This window comes from Triturus cristatus, chromosome 6, assembly GCF_964204655.1.
Source record: "Triturus cristatus chromosome 6, aTriCri1.1, whole genome shotgun sequence".
Classification (NCBI taxonomy): domain Eukaryota; kingdom Metazoa; phylum Chordata; class Amphibia; order Caudata; family Salamandridae; genus Triturus; species Triturus cristatus.
Window position 1 is genome coordinate 1441007854 of NC_140589.1, and position 13582 is coordinate 1441021435.

Here is a 13582-nt window from a genome sequence, read left to right on the forward strand (position 1 = left end):
AATTCAGCAGCCTTCAACATTGTCAGTTGATAGTTTATCACCAAGAACTTCTCATCCATAATGGCCCTTGAAGACGAAGTCATACTGTTGGAAAGTGGCTTATTAATAGTGGTAAATATGCATCTACCACTGGCAATAAGGCCACTAACACAGTCTAGGGCTCAGAAGGCATCTCAGAAAATTATTCCCATGCTCAACCCTTGGTAGCTTGGCTGTAAGCAGGCAGGCTTAACTTCAGAGACAGGTAGGTTAAGCATGTAAAAACACCAATTCAGTAAATAATTAAGATACAACAAACAATAAAAATCCAACACTAATTTATAAAAATAGGAAATATTTTTTATCTTCAAAATGACACCAAAACTAAAAACATCCAATGTAAGAAACCAGAGATATGAAGTTTTAAAGATTTAGCACAATTTAGCACATAGAAATCTATAGCGCCCATTAGGACACCTGGTCGCGCTAGACTGTTGCCAAGTCAAAGTTTCAGGCCGACCTTGATGGCGCCCTGAGTGGCTACCCCTCGCAGTAGGCCTCGGTCAAAGTTTTTACCTCCTGACTTAGAAACTTTTCTGGGGCTTTTTCTGCCAGGGTTCCTCAAAGCTCTCCATCAGTCCGGATTTGGCGAGGGTTCGCCGACTTGCCTTTCATCGATTTCCCGGTCAAACCTTTAGAAGTCAGACCTCCAGAGCTTTCCTGCAGGACGAACCAAGGATCCAGGCCGGGTCACAGTTGAAGGTGTGCAACTGAACTCTTGTGGATGGTCCCGGTCACCCCTCCTACCTTTGGACTTAGACATTTTTACTGAGCTTTTTCTCCCGGGGTCCCTCAATGCTCTTTACCAGGTCGCATTTGGTGAGGGTTCTCCTGCTTGGGTTTTGACCAGCTCCCGGTCAAACTGTGGAAGTCGGACCTCCAGAGCTTTTCAGCAGGACGAACCAGGACAGCAGGCCGGTTCATGGTTCAGGGTTGCTGACTGGCTGGCCAGGCCGAGTTGGTCCACGTTATGGAGCTTTTTTCCAGAGTTGCTCCAAACTTCTTCAAACTCCTTAAACTTCTTCCTCTGAGGCTTTCAAAGTGTCCAAAATGTACTTCAAGGGTCTGGAAACTCCAAGATGGTCCTTGAAAGGTTGGGACTTCAATTCCAATAATCCACTTGGACAAACGCCTTACAAATCCACTGTAGTCACTCCAGGCTGGGGACTCTTGGTGATGGTCCAGGTGATCTCTGTGAACCTGTAGCTTGCAAGGATTCAACTCTTTAGTCCTCTTGAAGCGAGTTAGTCCACAGGGCTGTAGTTCCAGATTGTGCAGTAGGCACAGTCAGTTGGAGTGCATGGCCTGATTATTGCAATTCAAACTTCCAATATGGACCTTTCTTCTGTTGTTTCAAGCAGCAAATCGGAGAGGCTCTGTGCCCCTCATATACTTATTCAGTTTTCTCTTGGTGTATTAGGGCACTCCTGTCCAATGAGGTGCAGGGCAACACCCCAAAGCATTACCATTTCCTCCAAAGTGTGGCACAGTGGTTTCCCAGAAAACACTATTTCTCCAAAATTCAATATGGCTGAAGTCTCAGCAGAGAGGCAAGAGATAGCTAAAGACGACTCCAGGATGGCTCATCTCCATGGTCTCTCTCTCCCCCTGGCATCTGCAAATTCCCTCCTTAAGTCTACCATCTGGCTATGTCTAGAGTGGATAGGCATAAATGGACCTGGCTTTCTCTGCCTGTACCCATCTTCTTTTGAAGCTCATGGTTTACAACCTCTCCCCCTTGCTCTGACATTCTTGTGCAGCAGAACCCTCTCCTCCCAGAGGGCTCCTTCACCCAAGTGCCACTTATCACTTCATCAAGCAGCCTGGCTAGTCCACTTAATTCTGACCAAATCAGGGCAAACCACTGGATGGCTGAATATTTTAGGATCAATTCAACAAAAGCATGTTTTTGGAATTATCAATACCATTCTTCAATGATGTTTTCTGCAAAGCCTAGTGTTAGGTTAACTTGGCAATCAGTTATTATTTAATAACATTGTGGCTGGGGATCTACAATGGAAAACATTAACGGGGCAATTTCTCCAACCCCAGGACTTATAAAACATATTTTATAAGGATCTGTCTATATCTACAGGACCCCTCAACCCTGAATCACCCAGGGTAGACTTTAGGGATTCTGAATATATAAGAAATATGTAGATCCTCACTCTGCAGTGCTCCTAGCACAAAAGTCAATTTTGGGAAGCACTTTGCTACAGTGAGGGAAGTGACATTTTTAATTTCACTATCCCCAACGTATATAAATCATATTTTATAAGGATCCTCCTTATAAGTACCTGACCCCCAACCCCTGGGGCACCAAGGAGAGGCCCTGCGGGCTGCAAAATATTATAGTCTATACATTTGTAAGTACCCCAAACAACAAAGTCGAGTTTGGGCACAATTTACATTTAAAAAGCAGTTCTGCAACACAGGGTTGCTTTTAAACCGATCTCAGGCTTAACAGTGCACAAATGCAAGTGCAGAAAGGGCTGCTGGCCTCTGAACTGTCATGCCCTGTTACATACTCTGAACTTAAAAGTAGTTTTAACCCCCTTGACCTATTATGTACTAGGGCCTTATAGTGGAGGTTATGCCAATCATAGGGGTACCCTACCCATAGTGTAACTTAGTGTATGTAGGTGTTTTCACTGTATTCAAAATGTGTTTTCAGGGTAGTACTGGCCCTGGGCCTGGTTAGGCAGAGCACAGGGACAGTCAGTCAGTTACCACCACTACCATTCAGCAAAGAAATCGAGGGTGCCCAGGGCACAGAATGACTTTGCCACACATTCTTTGATTCATAACCTATTTAAGTGACCGGCACCATTTCGTACACCAGGTCATTCCATATTTCAGTTGCTACTGGTTACTAGTGGAGACCTTCAAGTCTCTGTCCTCTTCTTGGTGATTTTAAGACTCTACATGAAATTGCCTCGTGTCTTCATAGCTGACCACTGATCAACATACATCCATATTGTGGTAACAGCACCTGCATTTTCAAAACCTTTAAGCTACAAATGTTTAATGCCTGCCTGAAATGGTGCCCAACCAACTGACTTCAACAAATAAGAATTTCAAGGACAGCATCTTGCAACCAACATTTAGACCCGCAGGTCTGGGTAAATAAGTCCCCATAAAGGAGAATGGTCTAAAGTGGTTATCAAAATGCGTTTGTAACTCTTAAGTTGCAATATCTTAGTCTCACCTAATTGCCATTTCCATCTCTCATCCAGTCGTGCCTTTAAGATATGAATGTGGAAGGATTTTTGTCCCAGCTTCCAGCCCATACCAAATGCTTCAAATGTTGCCTTATTATCAACCTGCGTTCAAGGTTCACCTGCCAATTGCAATTGTCAGATTACATAGTGGCAGCTTTCTGTGAGCCGTTACACGTTATGTGATTACTGCAATCTCTTTCAAGCCTCTTTTCTCATACCTAAAATGGTGACCATGCGCTCCTCTATGGCACCTGATCACAACAACCAGCATTCGAAGAAGAGGAGAGGCCTCGAGCCATGCCACCATCCTACGGTTCTGAGCCCATCTGAATCCCTGAATGCCTGAACACCTGACCACCATAGGTGTTGACTGAGGCGGCACAGTTAGGGCGGGCGGTGTTAGCCATAAGGGCTGGTCCTTGAGGCCGAGTCACTGTCAACAAACCAGGCCTCAACAAGCGGCTGGATTGCCTCGCCAGACTACATGGGACGATGATGGCTGTGAAGGGTGGCTGGTCCTGGAGGCCGCACCGGCGGCAACAAGTAAGGCCTCAACAAGCTGTGGAAGTGGATGGGTGGTTGTGCTGCGGCTGAGCGGGACGCCCCGTCCTCATCTGAGCTGAACGTAGTCAGGATGTGTGAGGGCCCTCCCCGACCTCGCTACTACTGGCCCACCTGGATGCAGAGGCTGCCAGTGAGTCCTGCGGGGCGACGGCAGATGTTGTCGTTGGAGATGCCTTTGGCTCTGTGGGGCCATGCTTCACACCAAGGCCGGCTGGCAGACCGGTGCAGCTTGCAGTACACGAGTATCTTGCCTCACACAAGCATCTTGCCATTCCTCGCGTGGCGAAACAGCCTAAAGATCACGGACTAATCACAGAGTGAGACCAAAGGACACAAGTGCAAAGGACTCCTCGTTTTTGCCAGTAACAGCAACCGCTAAAGGGTCTCATTCGAGATACCTCCTACAGCTCCCCTCATCGGCCTCTTACCGGCCTCTCCAATAGGCCCATTTTATTCACTGAGCCCCTGATGACGTCGATCTCTCAGGTTTAACCCTGTGCCATACGTTTTGGGGTCCGAATGTAAGCAGCAAAGGGGCGTCAAAAAAGGGAGCTGGGGGGGGGGGGGGCAGGACGGGACCGCAAGGCCAAACCCTTTAAATTTGGAAATGCTTTCAGGTAAATCAAGGCTAACCCCCCCCCCCCCCCCATCCCACCAATATCGCAAAGAAGCAAATACACCATGTTTGGTAAACAGCTTGAAAAACATCAAGTCTAATCAAACTGCGCTTAGGATAACTCGGCAGCGAACATTGAGAGCAGGGACTCCTCAGTTGTCTCAAACAACATTTGATTTCTTCAAGAGACTAATAGTCAATCAAATGGACCCCCACAGCTGTCCCTAGGGCATTCTGTTCCTGGATAATCAATACCAAGTAATGAGAACTCCTTGTGACCCGGGCTTGAGGTAGAGTGCAATCATAGGTGATGTGTGACTATGCCCCTACTAGGTAGGTGTTGTAGTTTTTGACTGTAGCTCTGTCAGCTGTTTACGGAACACTGTTACTCTTCAAAATGAGGACATTAGAGGGTAAAGAGGAAAGAGCAAACTCGTTAAGGCTACCTGGAGCAGAGGCCATAACATTCCCGGTCCCAGAAGTGGATACCCAATCGAGGCACAAAACTGCTTAAAAATTCAGGCTCACTGAGTCAAACCACAAGAGGTTCCCAAACTCTGCCAAGTTCTCAAGGTGATAAACTGCCAGACCAGCCAGAATCCTGCAAATATATAAGCACCTTTGAGACTTACTCATGACCCTGCTGACGTGAGGATTCCGCGCATGGGTAAAATTAATATAAATGTAATTCACTTCCACCCGCTACCCTGACCCTATGAACCCAGAGACAGCCTTCAACATTTACTGTTTGTGAGGACAACCTCAAGTGAGAATCTGACAGAACTAACACCCCCTCATCCCCCATTGGATCATCTACAACCCTATCACCCAGGTTGAGGGTGTACATACAGGTTACCACTGAACAAGGAGAATGCCCAGGTCCTCCATTCCCACTCTGAAAACCACCCATAAATAATTAAATTAATTGCGGCCTAGATTTCTTTTTTTCAAAGCATTAAATTACCACTCGAAGAAGCTAGATATCTAGGTGTATCTAATAAATGGTTTGGCATTATCTGTCTCGGGTATGAACACAAAATTAGAAAAGAAACTTATCATCAGAGCTAAAACAGAACACAAATGACATCCTAGCTATAAGAACTGTGGGATCATCCATCCCTTGTTTCTTAGTTCATCGTCAACACTGCAGATCCATTTATGGTATTATACCATATAGCAATTTAAAAAAAGAATAAGAATCAAATTAAGATATTTACATTGGCTACTCACTGGATCAGGCTAGGAGGAATTTTATGTTCAAATATACCCTGAAAAGGCAACTTGCCATTGATTGAGGCAAAACATTTTTTTCCTCTCAATTGGATATTTCAAATTTTTGCTATTTTATTACGGCTGTGTTTTTTATATATGCATGTATATATTTTTTATCAAACTATATTATATACAACTACTGTTTTTTTTTTGTATTAAAAAATTCACTGACATTTTATTTGTTGCACAAATGTTTTATTTGCTTTAAATAGGTTGTAAACAAGCCTAAATTGAATAGATTTAAATATAACTGTAAATCAAATGCACTATTTGTTTTTTGCAAAATTTGTACTCTGCATTAATTGGTCTTTTTTTTTTTTTGCTTCAATAGGTCATTAAAAAAATTGGACAGTATCTAAAGATGAATATAACTGTACCAGATGATTACATCACAGGATTTATCCGAGCCAACAATACCTTTCTTTATCAATTAGTGTTTGATCCGATAAACCGAAAACTTGTTCCTTTGAACTCATATGCTGACGGTATTGATCCTGAATTTCTTACTTATGCTGGGCAGTATCCTTTACATTGAAAGGTGTTTATATTTTTTTTTAGCACAAATGTGCTTGTGCTAGTGAGTGAGAGATCGTATGCATTGTCCTAGGAGTTGAAGGACGACTTATGCCCACTTTTTGAAGGGGAAACTATAAAATAAGAACTCTTATAACTGCTTATTCAGTATATAAATGAATAATTTGTGTGTTTCTTGTCATCGTGCCCAGAAGGAAGTGCAACGGTGCCCAAAAATACTTACTGGAATCTATCACATCAGTCTGTCATCTTTAAAACCTAGAACCTAAGAACACTTTATTAATGTGTTACTGGTGCTAGTACTTTTTGGGCTCTATCAAACAATAAATTGGTTGCATGCTTTACACCATTAAGCATAAACTACTGTTAAACCTGTTTTGTTTACTGATCCAGCTTCACTGCATTGCTAGAGTTAAAGGTGGATGTGGAAGAACTTTTCAAATGTATTGTGCAATCTAAAATTTATTTCATGGACTTCAATTGGGGCTGCTTAATTCCAGGAGCATATTCTTTTACTACAGTTAGTTTCAGAGGATAGTTTTAATCACGTTTTAGTTTTGTTTTAGTCAGCACATCATAGATTGCATTTCCTGTTTTAGTCCGAAAGTACTAATATATTTTTTATGTTTTTCTATATTGGTTTTAGATTTAACTACAAATTTCACAAGGGATAGAATATCCCCTGCTACACTGTTTATGTCCACTCTTGTGGGAGTTTGTGCTCTCAATTTTAAGGAATGAAAAAGATTTTTACATCAGCATACTTGCTTAGTTAACGTTTCCTAAATTCATAGTTTCATATTTCCATTCTCATTTTGGGTGTGAATCCTTTGTAAAGCATTATGTGCTTACTCATTTATGGCTGTGCACTCCATTATTTGCAAGCATGGAAAAATAAAATCTAGATTTTCGACTATTGTCTATGAAATACAAAGTTTTTTGTATTCTGTATAATCTAGAGTGTATGCCATCCACTGTATAACCAGAAAATTGTATCTTCAGAAAATTGTGTCTGTACTAATTTATGGAAAACATATCTATCAGTGAGATGAAGTTTGTCAGTGGAAGCAATTCAGCTAAAGCGAAGTGTGAGTTTCCTCTTAAAAGAATATTTAAAATCACCTGACTCGGGACATGTTTTACACTCGGCCCACTGCATTCATTAGAGAGCTTAATTTGAATATTACAAGCACGTAGCAGTGGTTCTAAACTTCCTGTTAGCATATTTGAAGCTATTGAAGTGCAATGCAGTTTGAATCTGACAGGCTGAAAAACAATGTTTCATGTTCATGTGTTCTTGAGATGAAAATGTTTTAAAGGCAACAGTTCTACAATTACATTTTATACCCAACTATTGATCGAAAGAATGCAAACTATTTGTGTAACAGTGAAATGAAGAGATGCACTTTTATATAAAAAAGATCCACAAGTTCAGACATTTTGCATCAACTTTTGATCTGGAACTATCCTAATAATTGACTATGGTGCTTTGGAAGGAGCAATTAAAGTGGAGGAAATGTAAATCACTAATCAAAAGGTCCCTAGGACAGCATAAGGAGTCTTCCTAAAAGTGTCACACTGGTCCTGTAAATACTTGTTACTGTCATTTCAAATATTTATTTTTTACTTCTAAATTTGGATATTTTTAGGTTTTAAGTGTTTTGTTTGTATATTTTACTTTCTTCTGTGGGAGCACTTTTAATCATAAACTACAATTACTGTTTCCTTAATTTGGCTTTTAGAAATATAGGTGATCAGGCTGCTTTTCAAATTGCCATTGGAAATAAGGACATCAACACAATGGAACAGATCGATAACTACAATCCAGACACTTCCCAGGTAATGTATGCGTTTAGCTGACTGGAAGAAAATGAAAGACAGCACGGCTGGTAACACTGGGCTAAGGTTTTCGTGATCACTCAATTTACAGATGAAAAGATTAAAAAGTATACAAAATATAATACAGGTGTCTGACAAGTAGTTGGCGGTAATTGAACATATGCTATGAGTCTGTGTTCTCCTATCACCCTATTCACGAAGTTCAGTTTCCTCTTTCTGCTAAACATTCCACAAGCTTTAACTGTGTACTGTTAACTTACTGATTCATTATTTAAATTTCTCTTTGAGAGAACTTTAGTTCAGAGCAAAGGTTAAGGAAGTTGTTTTAAAACATTTAAAAGCAGATTTATCTTACAGAAAACAGGAAGTGTTCCTTTTGTACTCTTGATCCCCAACTGTTAATATAATGCTGCTTTATACTGAGGCCTGCTTGTCTCTACTTTTGTGATTCCAACCAATGCAGCCATCTTAAATGCCCTTTTCAGCTCATTATAAAAACTGCCCACAGTCACATGGAGTAAAGATAGCTGACTAGAAACATAGGTTAGTCTGAATTATCCTGTTAGAGCCATGGTGTTGCAAAAGTTTAGACGTATTTCTGAAGAGGTGGAGGGCATAGAAATTTCACTCCACACAAGGTTCTCCCTCTTCCTAGTCAGGATCAACAAATATACATGATTTGTCTGTTCCCTGTTGCAGATAGAATACATCCTTTCCAGCAAAGCATCATAAAAACTGGCTTTATTTTTGGAAGTTTTCATTGTTCAGTCTAAACATGAGACGCATGGTGTAGGATCAACTCAAAAAAGGGTTTGCGCAGATCTGAGTCAGTGTCCAGTATGTGAACCACCATTGAATCATTCATTGTAGTACAAAGGTAAATTTGCTGTGCTTGCCACCACATCTTTTTCCTTAGTTCCTCACCCAGCCCTGTACTTTCTCTGTTGCAACACAGCAATTTAATACCAACTTGTTTGTGTACTCCCCACCCCCAAAAAAATGTAAACAGAAAAACATGGCAAAAGTGTCAATAAAATACTCCTTGTGCCCTGGATTAAGACTTTCTGGACCAAGAGGAAGGTATTCTCAGAGTTTAAATTAGGAAAGAAGGAAGTGAAGTTATTCAGGAGAGCATGCTTGTGCAGTTCTTTTTAAATGTACCTATTGATCCTTACTTAATTAATGATGCTTTTTATACTGGGCATTATTTTTGGTAGAAGGAATTGATAGTTAAGGTAGTAGTACTATTATGAGTTGAAATGCATTAATATTCTGCCTGGATCTGTGGAACAGTTTTAGGATTGTTAGTTCTTCACGTGGTATGTTGTCAATATGAACAAATATTCCTCTATTACTGCCTACCTTAAATGCTTGTTTAATTTTATAGCAAGCTCAACCAAAGAGCCGTCGCTGGAGTGACAGTGTGGCTGACAGGAATGCAATCCTTTCTAGTAGCATTTGGAGCAGTAACTACAGACCTGGTCAAGTGAAATTGAACAAAAGTCCCACAAAAACTAAAGAAGCTGAAAAGCAATGTACAAAAGGCATTGAGAGAGTAATTCGCGCAAAAGGATTGATATTTCCTCGCAATGACACAGTTGAGAAAAGACCAAGGGAAGGTAAGTGCCATTTTTATATTGTGCAAAGCAGACCTTTGAAGGTATATATTCTTTTTAAAACATGAATAGTGGGATTGATTAATTTTTTCATGTGTTAAAAATGCAAAAGAAACATCACTTGATAACTGAGAGACCGCCATTCCAGTTTGATTTTTTTAATAAAGAAATTGTCTCACCTAAAACATCTCCATAGGATGTTAAGCAACATTCTTTGAAAATCCCAAGTGTCACCAGTTCTCTGCTGTTTTTTAAACAACGTCTCAGGAATGACATTATTGAGACTTATGAGCCGATCATTTGTGTGCCCCTTTCTGAGCCACCAATGCTATCCTGTCACTTCATGCCTGTTTATTCCATAGAATTTGGGAAAGAAATTCAAACCATGGACATAAATTCCATAAAAATTAGGATCCCAAGGTGAAGAATCTGTTACAGTTAGATTTAGAGTTAGAACTAGGATAGAGTTAGTGTGTGAATCAAGGTTAGGCTTAGGGCGGATTCAGATAAAAAGGTTGAAAAGTTAATCTAGCGTTAGGACCAGAGATGGGGTAGTGTAATGGTTAAGGTTTGAATCATAGTCGACTTGATGTAATGTTAAATGTGAAGGCCTTGTGTTAAAGTTCAGGTTGTGCTAGATCCAAGTCCCGATTAGGGTTGGGGTTACAAGTAGGATTATGTTTAGATAAAGGGTCAATGTTAGGTTTTGCGTTAAGATCAGGTTAGTAATTTTGTATGTTTAAATGTTAAGCCTGTGTTTACTGTTCGGGATATGTTATGGTCTGTGTAATTGATAACATTATGGGTCACCTTTCAGGATATGAAAAAGCCAAATGAAGGCTTAGAAATAAATATAGGGTGTTTTTAGAGGATGGGTAACATTACCCTTGAGCTTTCATGCAGGGTTTGGGTGATTTATGGATTGCATTAGGATTCAGGCCAGAATCTCCGGTTAGGGTAATAGTTTGGGTCTGATGTAAGGTAGGTTTTCAGATGTTTAAAAATAAATGTGCTGCCCTTTACTTAACATAACCAGATCTCAAGTTGTGTGTTGGTGACAAATCCATCCTACAATTTGTCAAGCATTCTTTTTGGAAATCAGAGTGTTATTTTGGTATTTCAAACTGTTAATTTTATTGGCAGAGATTATGATTTATTATTCTGACTACAAGGTGACTGTACTGGAATGAAGTTTGCAAAGCTCAGTTTTGTTTGTGCAGTTCATTTCTCTGTGCTACAAAGTGTCTCGTAATACAAAACTACTGACTGCTCGTTTATCGTATTTTGTGCATTGACTGCAATAGTGCTGACAATACTGATCTGCAGCAATGTGGTTCATACATTAAATATGGTACTCATTAAGTTTAACTGTTCAGTCTTGCCAAAATGTTTTGGATAGCTTGGACTGAAGTCTTCAGTATTTTATTTTTAAGTAGAGGGAACTCTGTACAAAGAAAAATCCTTTAAATACATTTCTTTGTGTCAAAAAGCGCCTCAGAAAAGTACTTTTTCTTATTGCCTCCTAGCCCCTTTTATTGGAAGTTTCCACATCATATTACTTGCTCCTCTGCATGCAGTACTGTTTGGAGGAGCTGAATGGAAAAATTAGCATTCATGAGCAGTTGACACCTTGAAGTAGAAATAGGATTTTTATGACTGTCATTAGAACACATATAGATCATTTCTCATCAGTACAGTTCATCTCTCAATGTGTTGGTGCCAAACACTGGTTTCACATCTTTTCTGTAACAACCAGCAATGAAGTGCTCAACAGTAGCAAACCACAGTCTTAGCATACGTATACTATTACTTACTGTCGACTCCAAGGATGTTTGCAGTCTATATCGGTGTCCCAACTGTGCGTTTCTTTACTTCTGGCAGTTGGGCCCTTTGTACTTTTTTCCTAGCTTGCTATTATAAAACAACCACAGTAGCCCTGAAAATGATTGCAGTGGGAGCCCCAAATATATTAAATAAAGTGGGGTGTTTGTAGAAACACGACCAAGTCGTGCACTGAGCTTTTCATGGGTCTGAGTGACAGAAAGGCTGCTTTTCTACAATGTGCACAAAGTGTACAGTTAGGATGCAGTTTACATATATTTGACAGTCTCTAGGGTTATGGAGAGCATCATCAAAGTAAGTTCTAATGGTGTTTATTATAACATATCCGCCTGCCCTAGGCTTTGTGTATGGAGAAAGGTAAGATTTGTATAAGTGAAAATGTATCTTGTAATGGTAAGGATGTGGGAAAAGGCATTTGCACCTATTCAGTGTGTCCATATTGATTAACATAGTTCTTGTTTTCTCTGTACTATAGTTAACTGTTTTTTATAAAACAGCACCTTAAGCCATTCTAGGAAAATCTTAACTCAACTCCACTTGTATAAAACGTTTCTTGTGTTTTCTGAAACCTATTTATCTACATCGAACCACCCAGTCTTGTTTCAACATTGACCCATTTAATGGCTGCTTTTCCAGGTACTTGGGCATCAGTACAGTGCCTTTCTCTGAGTTTTCTATATGAGTTTTAATTTATAATCAGCTCTATCTCTGCCTGGTTTCAAAATGAAAAACATTTCATTTTTGAAAATGTTTTTGAAGACATCATGCCTTTAGGAATCATTATATTTACAGTTTGATTACATGTGGATGAAGAAATTAAAATAATTTTTAAGAAAAGCAACTCTTTTCCAATAGCAGTGCATACCAGCGGCAGAAGGTTAAAACACCTTGAATACAAAAACAGCAATACTAACATCCTCAACAATACCCGTAGATCGACCCTTCTATCAGCAGTCTATTTGAGGAAGGGTAAATCAACAGCCTTCAGCGTTTGGCAACACCTTGCTGTCACCAAACAATGACTTTCGCTTTTTTAGTTTATCCTCTCCTGGTAGGACGATTTGCCTGCTACCTTTTTGGCATTGCTGAGTTTAACAGTAAACACATGTGTGGTAGATAATTTACACAATAACAAAAAATTCAGTTTTACTCTGTCTAGTTGTTCACCACGGGATTGAGACCTTCTGTCCTAAAAGTTTGGTACAGAAGTTGTAAACCTTAATACAATAGAAGTTGCTTGTGAGAGTTAAAACACCACTGGATTAAAGAAAATTACTCCCTTTACTTTTTTTGGGCGGAAAAAAGGGACCACTGGTGGTATTCTGATATATAGTGAATTTGAATTCAACAAAGAAATGGATCGAGGGAATCTTTGATAAAAGTGGCACTGCACTAGATTTATCCCCAGTTATATTTAGGAATTGCTGTGGCGCTATGGATTTGCAGAATGTGCATTTTCACAAGTCCATAATTGAAGCAAACCCTAAAAATGTGTTTCAAGATCTACGGCCAACAATATTGTTACAGAGTTCTACTCTTAAGCCTGACATCACCTCCAGTGTTTTCCGAATGCAGAATGGTGGTAGCAATCTTACTTTATTGGTGTAGTATATTTGTCTACATGTGTTTGGAGAGGTAGGTGATTGGTAATTATGTTATAAGCACATGCTGGAAGGTGTACACTCCCAAATTCCTATCTTCCTACTGTCAGTAGAGGCAAATCTTTATTTCTCCTAACTTGCCTTGTGATTGATCTCTGTCCAGAATGTTGGTTGGATCTTGCGCTACAGCCTGCCTCACAGAACCTGAGCAGCTGGCTCCTGAGTATCTTCAGTATGGTTGCTTAAAGCTCATGTTGCAAACTTCATATGCCATCACTTAGGAGAGTTTCTGCATTTACTGTTTGTAAATCAGCTTGATCCAAAGCAAAGTAAAGAGGTGACTTTACTGCTGTACTTTTAATTGCCAAAACCTGCCTTCACCCGATTACCGAGATCGAGCTGCAGCGTGCGATAGGGGACCTCCGCCCCGGGAAGGCC

The 13582-nt window shown here is 40.2% G+C and overlaps 1 protein-coding gene across 2 annotated transcripts in view; it reads left to right on the top strand.

Annotated features, from left to right (window-relative positions):
* Positions 1 to 13582, top strand: part of EXO1 (exonuclease 1) — a 365086-nt gene that overhangs the window by 106236 nt on the left and 245268 nt on the right. For both annotated transcript variants that reach the window (XM_085612501.1, XM_085612502.1), the window contains exons 7-9: positions 6044 to 6231; positions 7989 to 8085; positions 9473 to 9704. In XM_085612501.1, coding sequence (XP_085468627.1) covers positions 6044 to 6231; positions 7989 to 8085; positions 9473 to 9704 — 517 coding nt within the window. The remainder of the gene's footprint in view (positions 1 to 6043; positions 6232 to 7988; positions 8086 to 9472; positions 9705 to 13582) is intronic.